The 19,545-nt window shown below is 41.9% G+C and overlaps 1 protein-coding gene across 2 annotated transcripts in view; it reads right to left on the bottom strand.

Annotated features, from left to right (window-relative positions):
• The window catches only part of CRAMP1 (cramped chromatin regulator homolog 1), a 46,557-nt gene that overhangs the window by 11,284 nt on the left and 15,728 nt on the right, over nt 1-19,545 (bottom strand). For both annotated transcript variants that reach the window (XM_031060425.1, XM_014308758.2), the window contains exons 5-13: nt 18,616-18,664; nt 11,243-11,328; nt 10,441-10,564; nt 9,275-9,356; nt 6,954-8,213; nt 4,570-4,744; nt 2,216-2,397; nt 1,473-1,547; nt 175-256 (exon numbers count right to left, since the gene is read on the bottom strand). In XM_031060425.1, the coding sequence (XP_030916285.1) occupies nt 175-256; nt 1,473-1,547; nt 2,216-2,397; nt 4,570-4,744; nt 6,954-8,213; nt 9,275-9,356; nt 10,441-10,564; nt 11,243-11,328; nt 18,616-18,664 (2,115 nt within the window). The remainder of the gene's footprint in view (nt 1-174; nt 257-1,472; nt 1,548-2,215; nt 2,398-4,569; nt 4,745-6,953; nt 8,214-9,274; nt 9,357-10,440; nt 10,565-11,242; nt 11,329-18,615; nt 18,665-19,545) is intronic.

The raw sequence follows: 19,545 nt of genomic DNA on the forward strand, positions 1-19,545 counted from the left end.
GAAAAAAATTTTATAAAAAGCATGACTTGCTTCACAATGATCCAGGAGAGCAATTCCATCATCCTGAAGGCTAGTGACACTGTCATTTCGAAAGAGTATTTTCTTCTTTTTAGAAATTACTTCTTTATGCAGTTTTAAGGGACGCTTTTCAGTTTGTAGAAGTGCTAGACTCACCTGTAATGGATGAGTTGGATAAGATAGAAAAGGAACAGACATGCTGGGATGGATTTCCAGACGGTCTAGGGAGCAGTGTTCTCTATGTGAGAGAAACAAGAAACCAGAACAGATTTAAACACAGACAGTAACACTCATGGTGTAAGTTGCAGGAGTTCACAAGACCTTTCAGAATAGCAGAGTATTTCTGTAGCATTACTATCATGCACCAGACACAGCAATGTGATCAGTGTGCTCTTGAGAAAAAAGCTACAGAAAGGAATGATGTGTTTTCTCTGTGAACTACTAAAACAAAGTATTTCCACATGGAAATTCTCAGAGAAAGGCTGATTAGAACTATAATCCTCTCTGATTATACTTGCAGTGATTTACAAATCTCTCTCAGAAGCAATTTTAAGCATGGTACCTAGTCTGTGTACAAACTTATCTGCCCTTAAAATTCAGCAAGTGTAGATGAGTGAGACATCTGTGTGTGCTTGGGAGCTCTTAAAACACATGAAACTGCCCAGATCTGAAGATGTCAGGATCAAAAATAGTCCAGGGGTAATTTCTGCATCCCCCACTCTTACACACAACAGAAGAGAAAAAAATGGTATAGTGACACTTGTGAACTTTGTTTTCCCCAGGTTACTATTAATCAGGTTTCAGATTTCTTTTTTCTCACCTGCCTCTGGTGTCCCTGTCACATGTGCCTTTTCCCAGGGTTAACAGAGCAGTCTGAAGGAAGGTAATACCTGTCTGTCACCAAAGCACCAAGACAACCGGCCATTCCTTCCATACATCTTTTTCCAAGTCCCATTTTTCCCCAAGAACCATTGTTCTTTCAGCGTGTGTTATGGCTTATTTCACTACAGAGGCTTATATCCACCACAGTTTAACATCCACTACTGAGAAGGAAGCAGGAAAAGGATATAAAGGAAAATTTTGTAGTTAAGAGGGCTGCCAGCTCCAACACCGCCAGCACAGGACAGTACAGGGACAACACTGCCTGCGCCTCAGTGCCAGAAGGCCCAGGTAGCAGAACCTGCTTCTAGGTTTCAAAAGCCTCTTCCTGAGGCTTTTTTATTTCTCCAAACTACCTTAGGCACTGGACTTCCACTGTTGTTGATATTCTTCATACAGGGAATGTAACATGGCTAATTACACTAGAGATTGAAGTGTTTGTTCCTTCATAATTTCAGCTTTATATTTCCAGTGGATGCATGAGGGAAATTCAGGGGTTTTTTTTGTCACGTACAAATTACTACAGCCTTACTGATGCTCAGGGAGCAAAACAGGCATTTACACTTTGCTCTGACCTGTACTACCAGTGGCTTCCGCAAGTGCCTGTTCCGTAACTTCCTGGGCTTCGGAAGGAAGAAGTCCGACTGCATCTGGACAACAACAGGAAATGCATTACAAGTATTTAAAGCATCCAGACACAGAATAAATTATATCCCCCAAATTCTTATTTTCGATAAAGATGAATTAAGAATTAACCAGAATACTATGTTTTGTTTCAGATAGCACAATATCCTTCCTGCTAGAGTCAGAATATTTTCCACCAAGGATGTATTTTTTCTTCTTTTTTTATAGAGATAAAGCTTTGTCCCAAAAAGCCATTTCATTACCAACTACTTCAGCTTCCTACAAAATTCTTACTGAGATTGTGTACATAAAAATTAGAATTTGACTTATGTACAGCAATGAGGCTATGTTAAAATTAGCTACACATCAGAAGGGGATAAGTTTTTGCTAAATCTAGCACATATATTTGCTGGAGCAACTTAATTAGACAGCAAATAAGTGTCATCAGGCTGTGGGATGGCATTCAGATTTGAATTACCTGAATTACCCGAACAGGTAATGTCAGTTCAAAGCACAGTTACATAGTTAAAATCTCACTCAGCTCATTTAATACAATGTTAAACTTAAACATGATAAGAAGCACTGCTTCACAAGGCAGGCCATACTTTCTGAGGAATTCAGAATCCCTGTGATACCTCCTGGAAGCTGGCTCATGCACACCATGCTGCATTTTCTATTCAGTCCTCTCACTTACACTGATGGTGTCCAGGTGCTGCCGGAAGGTCAGCTCTGCTTCCTTGCTGGGTAGGAACAGTTTCCCATGGCGGCTGTTGGGGGGCAGGGTTGTAGGGACTGCAAACAGTCCACTGTCGGCCTCAGTGCTCCCAGAACTTGAAGGACTAGCCACCAAGATAGGTCTAGGGAGGTTTCTCAAACCTAGAATATTTTAACAGCAATTTAAATTAAATAAAGTGAAAACAAAAAGGAAACAACTCTTTAGTAGCTGAAGGGTTGTAGAGAGCTGGGACTTAAGGATTCAGGCTTTGTCACCAGCTGTTTTCAAAATCAGGAATCTCTCCATATTTCAGTTGTCCCACCTGCAAACTGACAGTATTTACCTGCTATGAACACCACTAATATTCACTTGCTTTGAATTCTTGGAAGTATGAGAGTCAATGTAATTGTACACTACTGAAGAAACCAGAATTGAAGCCCTATTTTCAGCCCCACATAGACTGTGATAATCAGTTTATCTGTTCGGCTTGTAGGCATACCTGAGGGCCTATCCCAGTAAACAAACTATATCTACCATTTCTTATGTAGAGGAAGATAATACAATCACAGAGCCATTTTACAGTGTTTATGATTTATTTACACTCCCCACCCCTTCTTTCCCGATAGTAATTTGAAGTGGAATCCCAATAAAATCAATCTGGTGATGGAGCGGAGATCAATTTACCAAAGACCTTCCCAAAGACAGACTGTCTTCAAAATACATTTGGCACAGTGAAATAATGGTAACTTGTCTGAGTGAAATTTCTCTATTTATGTTTAAGTTTAAAAAAAAATGTGGTAGGATTTCCCTCTGCACACAGCCAGCTTGGATGAAAGCCAGCATTGGTAGCCTGTCCCTCTGAGGTAGCCAAGATCCACACAGGTGCTTTACAGCACCAGTTAACCCAGTTAACCTGCTCCTAGGGTTCACTGCTTCTCAGAGCAGGGGTGTGAAAAGGACTGCCTAAAAATCACAACTGATCTGAGTAATCCCAACACCATCACAAACTTTTCTGAAGGCATAAACATTTGGTGGCAAATGCAACTGGGCTGAAGCACAGAACCAAAATTCTTGGCCTGCATGGCTGGGGCTCACAGGTTACAGCAGCCATACCTCCTATTAGAGAAAAGGCAATTCATAATCATTCTCTATCTTATAATCATAGAATCACACAACTGATTTGGGTCGGAAGAGACCTTGAAGCTCATCTCATTCCACCCCCTGCCATGGGCAGGGACAACTTCACTATCCCAGGTTGCAGTATTCAGCCTTGAATACTGCCAGGCATCCGGGGCGGACGCAACTTCTCTGGGCAACCTGTGCCAGGGCCTCACCACCCTCACAGGGAAGAATTTCTTCCTAATATTTAATTTAAACCTATAGTGGCAGGATGGCACAGAAAATTTTCAGTACATACTTATCAACAGATTTTACACTGGGCATTTATTTGCCTGGTTTGTAAGCTGATATATCTCACACCCTGTGCCAGTCAGCATGTACTGGTTCAGGCTGGGAGGGGGTCAATTTTCTTCAGTGGCAGTTTTGGATTTGTGTTGCAAACAGTGCTCATAACTCAGGGATGCTCTAGTTACTCCTGAGCAGGATTTACACTGGTCAAGGCCTTTGCTGCTCCTCACCCCACACTGCAAGTGAGGGGGCTGGGGATGCATGAGGAACTGGGAGGGGACACAGCCAGGACAGATAATCCCAGCTGACCACAGTGATATCCCACACCATGGGGGGGTCATGCTTAGCATAAGGAGCTGGGGAAAGAAGGGAGGAATGGGGTGGACATTCAGAGTGATGGCATTTGCCTTCCCAAGTTACTGTTACATATGATGCAGCCCTGCTGTCTTGTGGTTGGTTGAACACCTGCCTGCCCAGGAGAAGCAGGGAACGAATTCCTTGCTCTGCTTTGCATGCACAGCATTTGCTTTCCCTAATAAACTGTTTTTATTTCAAACCATGAGTTCTCTCAGTTTTACTCTTTCAGTTCTCCCTCATTCCACCAGAGGGGAGTAACTAAGCAGCTGCATGGGGCTGAGTTGCTGGCTGGGATTAAACCATGACACAGCTCCCAAAAAAACCCAAGCATCTTCTCTAAGAGTGACTAAGGAGAGTTCTTCTGGATTGTGAACTGCATTACTGATGTGCATTGTTATTCAAGATTCAAAGCAGCACTGGACTTAGGACAATTCTAAAGCAAATTAGCACACACCAATGCTCTCAGACAGCGAAGTTCCTAAGAGTAAGAGCACTACTCCTTCCAGTGTTCCATCTCTGGGAAGTTCTCATTATGGTGTGAGGTACTGTGGATTTTTAGGAATACTCACCTGAGGAGCTGGAAGCAGCACCAGGAGAAAAAGTCTTGTTGCGAAGGGCAGACTGATTCCGTGCGCAGCCGGGACTCCTGGTGTTGATGGCAATTACCTTTCCTGGGGGAGTCAGGGCCTGCTCCTCCTGAGCAGGCTTTATAGGTGATGTGGCAATAGAGCTCATCTCGGGCGTCTGAAAATGCACATTAAATGAACATTTTGTGCTGGTACAACAAATGTATTGTGAAACTCACTGTACTTAGGAAGACTTAAAATCTGACATACTACAACACCTTAAAGTACTGTAAGCAATATCTCCTAGTGGGCGTGAGGGGCAGCTGAAATTACCTTCCTGCCCATTTAGCACTGTTGGATGTCACCAATTCAAAACATTAATTTATGTTACAATTGGGTTAACACTCAACAAGCTTCACACAACATGTTGGATCACCGCGGGATAGAAAGAAAGAGAAAAAAATAGTGTTGGTTTTAATTCAGTGCAAAGCTATTTTTCATAAACTCCATACAGAGGGCTGCTCTGGTGAGAGCAGACAAAAACATTTTAATTCTCTCTTAATTCTAATCAAGTAGAGTTTTGAATTTTTTCCCTTCTCTTTCACACTGTAACACAACACTAACAAGAGACACATGCGCATCGATAATTTTACAGGCCTACCCAGTTGTTTCATTAGGTTATTTAAACTGTTTTCTAGAAAACCCTCCCTTTTAAATTAATTTTAAGCAATCACAGGCTTAAAATTACACCCACTGCTCAAGTGCAATGCCACTTCACAGTTTATTTTATGCTGATGATTTTCATTTAAAGAATGAACCACAGCACAGCTGGCTACTTTGGCTGTTACAGATTATCTGGAGAAAACAGCAGGGATGCACACAATCAATCCTTCCTCTTAAAATATCCTGGGGCAAAAATACCATAGTTCCTGTCATTATTTGATGAAATGCAACTTTAAAGACATCTACAGTGCTTTCAGTGAGGCTGTAAATATCTTCCTGGCCTTTGCAATATCAGTGCCACAATGTTCATGTTTCAAGGAGAGTATGTTTTTCTGAAAAACAGTTAGAATAAAGTGGTATTTGACAAATTAAAGGTTGTGTTCCTTTTTTTTTTTTTTGCTGGAACGTACAATATAGTACATATCCTTAAAGAGCTCCTTTATTGTTCAGTAGTGCTATGCTACTATAAGACAGCCAAGAGTGTGAAAGTGACAGAAAAACACATGCAAATCCTAACTGCTGGTTCCTCCCCCCTCTCTTCAATTCCTCTCCCCCCAGGTCTCAGGGATGTCCTTCTTTATAGTTTGTGATTGTTTCATCATGTCATGCCTAGCTGTCACCTGTGTCACCAGAAGTAAAAGTAGATGCCAAAGAGGAGACAGCAGCCCAGATCTGTAAGATGTCAGACCAAAGGCCTTTGCAGTTTAAACAAAGTCTATATCTGGAGCTGCATCTGAACAAAGATGGGTTTAAATTTATAAAATCCTTCATTCCATGTCTGTAGAATCAGCATCAGAAGGAACTTTGAGTGGAGTTAAATCACCAACAAACAAGGATTAAAGAACTCTGTGTTTGGGAACAGTGATACATTTGCATCCTAGGTGGAACAGAATCTTTAGCTCATTGTATCTACCAGAGGCCTTTGAGTAGATCTGCTAAACTCTGTGTCTTTTTAAAAGATGTTTTACTAAGTTTCAATTGGCTGCACTAGGTGGAATTGGCTGCCCAAGTATCATTGGGGCAAATCTTAAATACAGGTTTACAAAGCACAAGAAGGAAAGCAAGTTCATTCCCTAAGGTCTGCCTAAGGACTGGGACTGTTGAACAGCCATCCTGGAGTCTGGGAACTTTTACACAAATCAACTGAGGCAGGCACAGTTCTACTGACTCTGCTGTTCTGAAGAAATATTTTCTTTTCACTCTCACACTGTGTAATTTGAACTACATAAATATTGAAAATCAATGCAGTTTTCATGTGCAATAATAATCTCATCCAGGCTCCATCTCCCACAAAAGGTTGGATTAGATGAGCTTCCAAGGCCTCTTCCAACCTGGACTGTTTTAAGGTTCCATGAATCTGAGAGAGAACAGAAGGCACCTCGCCTCAGAACTGATCTTTTGAGTAATCACGTTAAATGTTCACTGGAACACCAATGAGACTCACAGCAAACTAGAAGCTAAAAGGTAGTATAAAAAGCATATTGAAGCAAAGTTCACTCTGTAGCCAGCTGTCTTGTGTGGTGATTTTTGTATAACTTAAACACAGGAATCTCCAAAGCTCTTGACATGGCTAGCTACCGATTTATTGTGAATGCACAACTGGGCAATTATTCCCCAAATGAAACCAGAGTTTAGCATCTGGTGCATGAACAAGAGCTACTTACTGGTTTGGGATTGACTTCAGTAGAGATGAGTCTCAGAAGGCAATTCAAGAGTCTCTGCTTGTGCAAGGTAGGACATGCAGGGACAACACTTGACTCGGATATCTGCTCTCTAGCATGCTGGGTTTCTGGCTCCAAGACAGCCAACCAGTCATATTCCAGCTGCAGCTTGTTCGGTTTGCCCATCATGAGGTAGACTTCAGCCAGTGTAAGGCTCTCAGAGGTTCGCAGACTCCATCCTTCTTCTCTAACTTGTTGGGAGAGCCGACTTGGGTCATCCTTGAGAGACTTTGTACTGGATTGTCCCTGAGGTGGAGGTGGAAACGAGGAGCCCAGCTTCTCTTGAGAATCCTCCATTACTGCATCCGTGATATCCTTGGTACAAGCATCAAGCTGCTGGCCCTGGCTGTGGCTCACCTGAGTTTCGTATCTGCTGCTGCCAGGGGAAGCCACACCACCTCTCAGTAGCTGGGAACAAGAGTCAGAGGTCTCTGCACTCCTCCTGCTTGGAAAAGCCACTGGAGAAGCATTACCAGCTGCTGAAACAGAGTCTTTCCCATGCAGTTTGTCTGTGCAGAAACATTTCTCTGGGACGATTAGGTCCTGGCAGGACTTCATGTACCGTGGGAATGGATCGAGCAGAGAGAGCTCCTCCACATCAGGGATCCTGCTGCAAGCACACTCTGTGCTGCACGGAGATAGCACACCTGCCTGGTCACTAGCCAGGGCCTCCCTGCCCTCCATGCAGGGGGCCACTGAGCTCACCTTTTCCTGGTGTCCTCCTGGATCCTGAAGTCCAGAAGGTGGTTTCTGGAGGGAATTAGTGATGCCAAGATTTGAGGCTATTCCGTCCACCAGGACAGGCTCTGGGGCACCATCTTCAGTGCTTGCAGAAACTTCAGTTGTAGGCTGCAAGGTTCTGATGGGCTCTGTAGTGCTGTCTCCCCTTCCCACACCCTTACCTTCCATCCCCCGCAGGTATTTCAGCTGTCCCCTTGCTGTCCCCTGACCACTCTGTATGCCAAGGATTTGGGCAGGAGGGAGTAAGTGAGAGTCTTTTGCGTTCTGTTTGCATTTGCCCGTTTCCTGCCAATGTACGGTACAGAAGGCCTTGGAGTGGACCACTCTGGCTACCCCAGGCAGTGGAGTGATGGTACAGTTCTCCCCTGGAAAGAGATGGAGCATCACTTTCTCCTCTGAGAAGCTGCCTCTTGTTTCTGAGTCTCTGGAGTCTTGAAGTTGCTGTTCTTCAAGTGTTTTACGCTGAAAAAAGATGTGTCAAAGAATGTAACAGTCATCTGCCCCTTCCAAAAAAGCACCTGGGAGCCTATTTTGCAAGTTAAAAAATAAAAAAGAAAATAAAAGAAAACCTAGCTGATCGAGGATATATTCTCTATTCGCACAGATTATAGTGAAGACAACTATAATCAGAAATTAGGTTCTTTGTGGTGATAAAGACTGCAGTGAAGACCTGCTACAAGCCCAAATATCCATTCCAAACAAAATTACCTCCCTGTTTCACACACCACTGTAATTGTAAAAAAAAAAAAAAACCACAATCAACAAATTCCAACAAAACCAAGCAAAACCTCTAACACTGCACAGCAAAGCAGCCTCTCATGAGTGCAGTAAACTCCACCTTACACACTCTGACACCCTTCAGAGTTTCAAGTGCTATGCCGCTGCTTCTTCCAGGCTCACAAATTAAACAGAAAAGCCTGAATGAAAGGCCAAAGAAGTGGATAAAACCTACAAGTCAGAAGGACTAGGTTCAGAACAGAACAGTTGCTAACTCACAAATCCTTCTATTGCATGGATCAAATTTCAGAGGCAGGGACACCCTGAACACTGTACGGCTCAGACAGCGCAGATACATTGCAGGTATCAGCAGCTACCTCAACAAGAAGCTTAAGCCTATATTGGTGAAACTGCACAAAGTGCAAAGATCTGTCCTTAATCTCTTGGCTGAAACTGGAAAAAGAATAGTCAGTTATTATCCAGGCTGTACTGGGGTCACCCAGTGATAATGAACCAGACTAAGATCCCTGTTTGAGTAAACTAAATAAAGTCAGGAACATAATTTTTTCTTAACTAGCTTTTATGGGATCATAACAGAGAAGAGTTGAGGTAAAAGCAGAACACTATGGGATCTCCCACAAAAGCTTCCACTAGTGATGCTGAGACTTTATCTGTGTCTTTACTAAGCAGGGACTGGTATATTTATGAAGTAGATTCACTTCTACGATGCAAAACTGAACTCGGAATAGGACGCGAATTTCTCCCAGGACACAGCACGTGGAACAGACTGAGCAGGAAAAGGATACAACCCGCACTTCATGTAGAGCCCACTTCTGCTTCAGGAATTCAAGGAGGCTGGAGACCTTCCGATGTAACTCCACGATCATCCTGTACGCAAGAGAAGCAGAGCGAGGGAACAGAGAACAACTGTCAGCAGGAGCTCCAAGTCCTAACCTTGATGCTAGAAGGGGAATTAAGGAATAAACTGGCATTCTATAATGCCAGCACAAAGAACACTCCCAAGCGCTAAGAAAAACGGCCACAACAAAAAACATATGTTACCCCACAACTTTAAAATTTCGGTTAACTCACAACTGTGACAACTCAAACATTCTAAAAGCCTGTCAGATAAACCTGACTGCCATGATTCAAGAAACTATTTTTTTCCAGATAGAAGAAGACAGGAAAAGATGGCAGGACTTAGCTGAACTGCAGAAGTGCAGGCAAAGCATGAAGCTACTACATAAAGTATAAAAAGAGAAAAAAGGGCACAAAAGACAAACATTTACTTTTTGAAAGCATTTTACTAAATAAACCTAATGCAGAGAAGAGAAGGGATATTTTTATCATTATCTTTGGTCACTACAGCGAAGTGTTGCATTTGAAACAACATTCAACATCACAGAGGTCTCACGTTTGCTGTTCCAAGTTCTGGATTAGATGTAAGGACCAGGATGAACAGCCACTGATGACACTGAACAGCTGCACCAGCAGTGTTTTTCAAGGGAGAAACTACAAACACTTTCCATGCTACTTTAATCACTGGGTACAGGTGAAACATTCAGAGCCTTGGTGCAGGCACCTCTGACCACTGTGTATATTCCCTTCTCTCTGTCTATGGTACATGCAATACAGATTTTAGTAGAACCAAGGCTACTATCTCCATTTTACTTGCCCTCTGCTCTGACATTAAGTGGCACAAACTGTACTCATCTCCAAAGGTAGTAGCTCCTTCATTACTCAAATTAAAAGATATAAAGAACAATGGTAATCTAATTTTCCCACGTGATAACTCATGTTTACAAACCATGCACTGGTTAGACAAAGGCTTCAGACTAAGTACACTTAGGACAACTGCATTATCACAATTGACCTGCCCAACTGGCAAAGAGAGCCCTGAAGAAAGAGGAAGGGGCTAGGATGCTGCTCATCTATTTCCCTATTCTGAGCACCACAATCAGTTCTCCATTACCTAAGCCGTGGGTTCTGGGCAAGACTCTGTACTCGAGCCCATGCATGGTTATTCCGTGGCTGCAACTCCACAGGGACCTTGAGAGGAAGTCGTACTGGCTTTTGGTCCTCTTCATCACTCACACCTGAATGGAGATGAAGCACAAAGGTTCAAAGCAAAGACAACTCAGTCACAGCACTGTATGCTCAGTTACACAATATGAAAGATCAGACACCACCATCACCTACAGACAACTTGAGGAGCTCAGCTTCACCAGTGGAGCCCACTTCCTTAATTACCTTTTGTTTCAATATGTTCTTATCCTTGGACACTGTAGTGGTACTGGGGATTCCAGTTGAGCAAGCAGTGTCAAAAATCAGACCTCTAGAAACTTTAAGCCAGTACAGTATTTCAGACCTTTGAACAGCCTGATTCTACTTCTTGAGAACAAGGAAGTAAACAAAAACCCCAAAATGAAATCATACACAGCTGAATAGGAGAAGGTAAAAAATTTGAAAATGTTCAATGCTAAACACTATACTACTGCTGATTCACTAGCACCTTCACATACAGTGAAAGCAGCAGTGAGCTGGTCGGGTGTGGGTATTTCCTTTTCAAGTTAGCTGGTAAGAAAACTGCATGAGTCCTGAAGTTACTGGGGTTACACGAGCAAACAGGCCAAGACAGAATACTATGCCCAGGACAAACATGCAACAGCCCAAATTTCCCTGCCAGCGATGGACACACCAGAACAAGCCTGCTCACTTTCTATGCTTCCAGCCATCTTCTAGAACACCCTCATGTTCCAGCATCTTATACTCACCATCTGGATCACAGAGTTTCTTCAAAGCCCTGCACATGGGAGCTTTGATACGCAGGTTTCTGCCTTTGTAACGAACAGTTGTAGCCCTGGATATATGAAGAGAGAAGTACTTAGAGGAACCAGTAACAACAGTATGTGAATACAGACCTATCCATCTTAGGCCCTGTCCTCTTCACCATCCTCATATATGACTTGGACACAGGACTGGAAGAGATACTAAGCAAGTCTGCAGATGATACAAAATTGGGAGAAGCCGTAGACTCCCATGAAGGCAGGGAGGCCCTGCAGAGAGAGCTCAACAAATTAGAGGAGTGGGCAATCACCAACCATGTGAAGTTCAACAAGGGAAAGTGCCAGATTGTGCACCTGGGATGGGGCAACCTTGGATGTATGACAGACTGGGGAACAAGATGCTAGGGAGCAGTACTGCAGAAAGGACCTAGGGGTCCTGGTCAAGGGCCAGTTGGAGCTGAGTCACCAGTGCCCCGGAGCCAAGAGGGAAATCCTTGTTCTGGGGGTACCAGGTCCAGCATTGCCAGCCGGGCTGGGAGGGGATTGTCCCACTCTGCTTTGCACTGGACTGGCCTCACCTTGAGTATTGTGTGCAGTTTTAATCACTACCATATAATAAAGATATTAAACTATTAGAGAATGTCCAAACGAGGGCAATGAAAATGGTGAAGGGGGAAGCCATATGAGGACTGGCTGAGAGCACTTGGTCTGTTCAGCCTGGAGAAAAGGAGACTGAAGGGAGACCTCCTTGCAGTTGCAACTTCCTCATGAGGGAAAAAGAAGGGGCAGACACCAACTTCTTCTCTGTGCTGGTCACTGGTGAGAGGACCCAAGGAAATGGCCTGAAGTTGTGTCAGGGCAGGTGTAGGTTGGATATTAGAAAAAGCTTCTTCCCCCAGTGCTTGGGCACTGAACAGGCTCCCCAGAGCAGTGGTCACAGCACCAAACTTGACAGATATCAAGAAGCATCAGGACAATGCTCTCAGGCACAGTGTGACTCTTGGGCATGGTGTTGTGCAAGGCTGGAAGCTGACCTTGATGACCCCTGTCCCTTCCAACTCAGCTTATTCTGTGATCAGGGACACAGCAAAATACTATCATGGCTACAGGAATGAATACAGAAATGTAAGGGTCTGTAGGGCAATTTCATGGAGCATTCAGTCCTTCGTATCACCTTATTTTTCATTGTGGAAGTGCTACTCTTGTGACTCTCCTCTTCCAGACTTTCATTAAACACTTGGTTGTCCACCCAGGGAGGGACTTCTGTTTTATAAGTGGATCAGGATCATGTTACTTCGGTTCAAGAGTACCCTCACAGACAGCTGCTTCATAAAAGACAAGTGGTTTTGATTTAGTCTTCCCTTTATAGGAAGAAAGAGTCTGAAGTCCTTGCAGTCTTTCATTTGGAAATATGATCACCATATCTGGTGCAGACATGAGGTCTAAGAGCTTGTGCAAAAACCTAAACGAAGTAACTTTTTACAGTATGATTTCACTGGTTTAGTTTCAGTATCACTTTAGCAGTTTCAAAGATCCTTAAAAGTCAGAGGTCATTTTTGTTTTCACACCATGAAACGACTTGATTTCTTCAATCCATCAGTCCTGTTTTCTTTGTAGGGACTTAAAGGGCACACATTGAGCCTAATCAAATTACCAATGGCAGTATTACTACCTAATACTCGAAGCATTAAGGATCAGCTGGCATAGAAGCAGCAGGACTGAATGCAAATCCTTGTAGTAAAACAAAATAAATTATAAAGAATATTCCTATGCTGTAAGTAAAACACCATCATGCAGGAAGAGCAGTTGTCTACAGTGCTAGGAGGAAAATCTGCAAAAGGGCAGCAGAAGTGGAGGCAGACCTGAGAAGATGGAGCTGATGGGGTGAGCAACTCAAAAGTTTCAGTTACTGAACTGTGACTTTCTATAGATTTGGAATATCCCTGGGCTGGAAGGGCAGATTTCTTTTCAGCTTAATTCTTGGAAAAAAGAATTGTTTGAAGACAGTTGGTCCCACCAAGTCCAACAGTGTAAAGTCTCTGTCAGGGTCTTCCAGTGAAAAGACTCTTAGAGAAGGACACAGAAAGCCTTGCAGATATCTAATCAATAAGTTGAGGTAAGGACTAAAGTTAAAACCTCGTCCTGGGCACCTAAGCCTTAGCATGCAACTCCATATCCTCTTGTATTTATCCTTATATTAAAGTATAGATATTATTTTATCAGAAAATCAGCATCTTGTACAATGATCTTCTTCCCTATTTGTAATCTATTTTAATACAGCAAATTCTTTTCACTATTTGTGCAAGCTGAGACTGTCCTCCTTGATTTTAGCTAATGCAATTCTTTATTATCAAATGTGCCCTTGAAGCATGTGAGTGAAGAGTCAGAAATGGCATTATTAGTATAATCATCGTAATTATTATTTTGACAGTTATAACAGTACAAGTAAGAAGAGGTTTGGGGAGAGAAACATTTTTGTATTAACTGATATAATTATATAAACCAATCAAGTTCTGTGGAAATTGTTTCATCACATGAGTGGAAAGTTATTGAAACAAGGGCCCAGCTGCTCAGAAGGCCCAAGAAGGTTTGATCTGCCTAAAACAGCTGAGCTAATTGATCTAAGAAAAAGAAAAAATAAGAGAAGCGCTGTTGTTCATTTTTATATTTCCTATTTCTGCTCAAGAGCCCAGCAAGTTGGTCATAAAGCATTTATTGTTGAATCAGGCTTCCTGGTAGTTGTTCATGTTCCATTTGTCTGCCACCTGTGCAGGTGGACCTTGGGCTGCAGGTATCCACCATCTGTTACCATGGAGCAGCTTATAAACGAACATGGATCAGCATTACAAACTCCTGAATGCATCTCTATCTGTGCTTCAAAGGGCAGAGAGATGAGAAAAAAACAACCAACCTAACCAAAACCTAAGATAAAAGCCAGAAAAGAAGTGTGAAAAATATAAGTATATTATGGAAAAGATATTATTTGGAAAAAAAAAAAAAAAAACAAACCAAAAATCAAGCAAAACAACAAAACACTAGGAGGAAAACCACATTGGAGGAAACCAAACAACTGCAAACCTGCTGATACCTATATGGAGAAGCAGGAACCACTGTCTTCCCCGAGCACGAGGCGAAATGGCACAGTTCAGAAGTCAGCAAGCAAAGTACACCATTCAGTAAATGAAGAGACATTTACTTTCATGTTTTGTCACAAATGTGACAAAACATGAAAGACCTCCCATGCAAGTTTTCACCCTGCCACTACAGCACTCTTCCACGACAACAGTTATCAATGTTATTTCCATGGTTCCTTCGAACACACTTTAGAATATCCCAGCTCCCCACATTCAGATGTTCTGCTTCCCCTAATTCCCTTTTCCATTAAGCACACTTAGCTTCAAGGAATCTAGGACAGAGTCTAAAGAATAACTTGTTATCAAACTGATATAAAAGCAGATACACATTTAGACACTATAATTTTCTAATTGAAATCTGTAGCTGGGAGGCTGGAAGAAGACTATTTTTACAAATTTAGGGGAGAGTACAGTAGAACAGTCAGTCTGCAACAGAACTACTTTTAGCTTCAAAATCCCTTTTTTCTTCTGTTACCTAGATCCTGGATGTCTCCAAATGCAGAAAAGGGTAAGTCTTAAAAAAAGTCACTCTAGTGACTATGCATTCAGAATTACCTGTCTGACTTGACACCAAGAGCATAACCTGCCTACTTAAAATGGTTTGGTTTATATACTATTTTTTTTCAGTATACTAAAATGGTTTGGTTTATATTTTTTTTTCAGTATGAACTGTTATTTTATGATCAAGATTTTTAGAGAGTTACAGATTTCCCCTCAGCATGCCAAAGAGCTTTCCCAAGGAACTGGAAGATGGTGAAGAATCACTCCTGTCTCACATAAAGTACATTCAGAATCTGAACCAGACAGAACAACTAATGCCTTTTAATGGTTTCTGTCTTTCTTACCTAGTGTTATAAAGAGCCTCTCAAGTTGGGGGGTAAAACCACACACACTACAAGACACTGAAGAGTGCTCTGCTTAACTAGTGCACCATTAAAATACTTCTTTAATCAAGTGTTTTTTGTGGTTTGGTTGTTTTTTTTTTAACTTACCCAAAATTTCTACATATTTACAAAGACATCGAGGAAATATTTTTATTTGTTCCTATGTAGTTTTTTATTAAATGTAAAGGGTGTTGCAAAACCTGTTAAGTAATAATGTTTCCCTCCTAAATATGAAACAAAACAACAAAACCTTCAGTTTATTTAAATTAGTTACTGAGCAGTTCTGCTATACCACTATACATCCTTTTCTTCTTGTTATACATCCAATGACATAATAAATGTGTAGTAAAATTAAAATGCTGTAATAAAAATCTTAGCACAAAGGACTGGACAGAGAGTGGTCCTGTCTTTCAGCAGCTAGAGCAGGCCAGTGTTGCCCTGAGTATGCTGAACTACTCAGAACAGTTACAGAAGCTGACAGAATAATTCTTAGCTTCCCCTTGCATTTATAAAGATGTAGACTGTGATCTATTTTCTGCAAGATTCCCCATTTATTCAACAACTCCTGTACCACTGGCTGTTGACTAGCCTCATTTGCCTGTTTCTGACATTCGGAAGCCAAGTACAGAGATGTACAACAGGCAAACAGGGATGCACCACACAGAGACTTTGCCGATACTTACCAGGGTCAGCTGACAACTGGAGTTGTCAGGCACTCCCTAGTATGCATGACCTGGGTTATAAGCTCAACTAGGAAGCTTTTACATATGGTTTTCTTATGAGTCCCTGACAGGGTCATTTGTTTTTCCACACTCCAAGAGATTAGTACAGAAACAAGAGATGCAAAACAAGCACTGAATTAGAGCATGTAACTCCAGGGTCAGGAGTTGTGCTGCAAATAAATTGCCAGGTAGCTCCTCAGAACCTTTCTTGACTTTTCTTACCAATTAAATGAAGAGAATGTTTACCAACTTAAGGAGCAGATCATCGGAATAATGCATGTTCATATTCCCTATTTTTAATCACTTTGGGTTCACTTTCACTGCTTTCCTCAGTGACAAGCCTTACAAAGTGCATTGCACTCAGAAAAAGAGTGTCACACTTGAAAGAAACATGTTAGCAACTGGAGAAAGAGCTGATTACAAAGAGGGAAGAGCTCATAGAATTGTACCATCACTGAGCAAGATGAGAAGTTGAACCAACCAAGGTACATGCAACGTGTTTGCTTCTGGGAGCTATGAGGCTGCCCTGCACGTGCAAGTGGTGCAGACATCCAGGTGGTAATGAAGACACAGTTTGTTCTTCTTCAGCTGATGAGGGACGCAGGAGAAAAAGGGAAATAAAAATGGGCCTCCCAGATGTAGACAAAAAGCCTATGCAAAAGCAACTGGTTAATGTTATGTACACTCTAATTTTGGCGTAGAAGATTAGCATTAATACTTCCAAATGCAAAGACTCCTCTTCCCAAAATGGTTTGTCACAAAACTGGCTTTCATGAAGTAAACACCTAGACTACACAGAAATCACTAACCCTCGTTAACAATTAATTAGAAGAACTAAAGCCTGAATCATGCAAAGTGATAGACTGATACTACAGCTCACTAAACAGCATCAGGCTCATTTACTATGCTTTAGTTTGTTTGGATAACCCAGTATAAGAAAGGCACTCTAGTATAGCACAGAGTGACTAAACGAACTGCTGATACTCTGAACCATAGAGATATTCGGGGAACTACAGATGAAGGCTCATCCCAGGTCCACTTTAACTGGTAACTCAAATTTAAAGAGGTAATTTGCTTTAAGAATAATGCCATTAAACATACTGTTAATATTTTCCTAATTGTACAAAACCCAAACCACATGGGAATTTCTCTTCTAATTTAAAACCTTGCAGTTAACAGAAGGATGAACAAGTGATTCAAGCATCACACTGAAGACCATCAACACAAGCACACTGTACAAACAGCATTTCCCAGGAGAGGAAAGATTGTTCAACTCCTAAGAAACTGATCTGGGAATTCCATTTGAGAACAAGAGAAAGGGAGAACACCAAATATCTGTATTTTGCAAGGTAAAGTCAAAAGACTGCAGCTGCTGAGGGGGCAAACTCCTGCTCCTGTCTACAGTCAAGTTTACCTCATCAATAACTTGCCTACTACAGTGAACACCCTAAAAGCAAGAATGTAAAAGGTAAAAGCAGACCTGTAAAAGACAGAAAATATTGATTTTTCAAATCACTCTTAAAGATGGGGTCAAGGACACATCAATGCCTCCTAAGTAATCACATACCTTGTCCTTTGAAAGAGATTTCACTTTAAAAGACATAAATTCTAAAAGCTGAACTACTTTGGAAAAATTGATGCACAAATCAGGTATGCCCTCATTTATAATAATAAACAACATCTAACCCCTTATGCATTCTGGGAGGGCATCGAATCATAGACGGCAACCCCAAATCCCACAACACTCTTTAGAAGTGAAAGAGAACACTCGTTCTTAATGTCAAGGAGATGCAAAAGTCACTGGAGGGCTGAGGCTTCCAATGTGCTGAAGGGTCATTTCAGGTCTGAAAGTCAGGACTTGTGAGCCCTGCTGAGGTAGAATGGTTTGGACATGAACCCTCACTGCAAGAAGGGCATTAAGGGGCTGGAATGTGTGCAGAGATGGGAATGGAGTTGGGGAGGCTCTGGAGCACAAGTCTGATGAGGAGCAGCTGAGCAAGCTGAGGGGGGCTCAGCCTCTGCACAACTCCCCGACAGGAGGGTGCAGCCAGGTGGGGGTCGGGCTTGGCTCCCAGGGAACAAGGGACAGGACGAAACAGCCTCAAGCTGTGCCAGGGGAGGTTTAGATGGGATACTGGGAAAATTTCTGCAGTGAAAGTGTGGTCAGGCAGTGGAACAGTCTGCCCAGAGCAGTGGTGGAGTGACCATCCCTGAAGAGATTTAAAAGACCTATGGATGTGGCACCTGGGGACAGGAGTTAGTGGTGGAAGGGCTGAGGTAATGGTTGGACTTGATGATCTTGGATTCCAACCCAAATAATTCTATGATTTCCCTGAGTGAATCTACATGGTTAAGTGCTGTAGCTTCTGTAAAGAATTCTCATTTAATTATTTTATTAAACTTAACTCATAATTTCTTATTAATAACAATTAATGGCTTCATGGAAAAGGGGAGAAATAATAATTTTCCTAATATATTTCCTAATACAAAACAAACTAAGAATGGGAAACATCAAACTTCTGCTCTTGAAAATTAAAAAATGCCCCAAACTTTGGATGATCAATACAACATCCAACTGAACAACACAGTTTCATGAGTGTCAGGAGTAAGTTCTTACTTACCCGGCTTGAATGAGCTCATTGAGTTTAGCTGCGTTCTTGTCATCCATACCTTTCCAGTAAATGAGATAACACAGTGAATTAGGATTTACACTGTTAAACCCAGGGCCTTCTCTGTGTCCTGTTTGGTTTCCAAAGCTATTACATTTTATTCTCACGTAGGATTAACATGCATGTGCTGTAACATAGCTCTTCTGGAAAGTTCGTATTTTCATAACATGCAAGCTTTACATGATCCTTGCAACAAAAATTACTTTTTACACATGGATTAAATAATCCTAGTTTAGATACTACAGTCATCTTTGAACATTGGGCTTTAATCTGACACTGGGTTATTAAAAAGCAAAGCTTCTTCCTGCTCAGTCTCTGTTACTAAGGCAGCAAGGCAGAATGAAACAGCACCCTAGTACTTAACAAGAGTAAATAAAAATAATAAAATGCACATGCAACCCTCACTTTTTCATATGCATTATAGAGCATGTTTTTAGACAGAAATTTTGGTAACTCGATTTATATGACAGTTAGGCCTAGATCTATTCACTGAACAATTAACCTCCCTCTGGCAATGCTAAAAGTATTTCTGGAGTGTTTTCGTGTCTCAATAGCTCTCAGTAAGTCTTCTCCATTTATATGACTGTGAATACCACATGAGGAAAAAAAGAGGGGGGAGAAGGAAGAAACTGCTTTTCTACAGAGTAGACCTGTCATAAATGCGTGTACAGTCTTGCATCTTGAGTACATTTGGTCTTGGAGACAAAAATTTTCTAAGTGACAGTGAGCAAAGTATGTAGCCAAGTCCCAAAGTTCTAAAAAGACAGAAGCCGAGAGGCTGCAGGCATTGCCATGGTGACTGTGTAAAATCTTACTCCCAGTCACAGCAAGAAGGGTCTACTTGTAAAAGAAATGTGGGTACAGGAAAGAAACACTAACACT

This window comes from Geospiza fortis, unplaced genomic scaffold (genome assembly GCF_000277835.1).
Source record: "Geospiza fortis unplaced genomic scaffold, GeoFor_1.0 scaffold114, whole genome shotgun sequence".
Lineage (NCBI taxonomy): Eukaryota > Metazoa > Chordata > Aves > Passeriformes > Thraupidae > Geospiza > Geospiza fortis.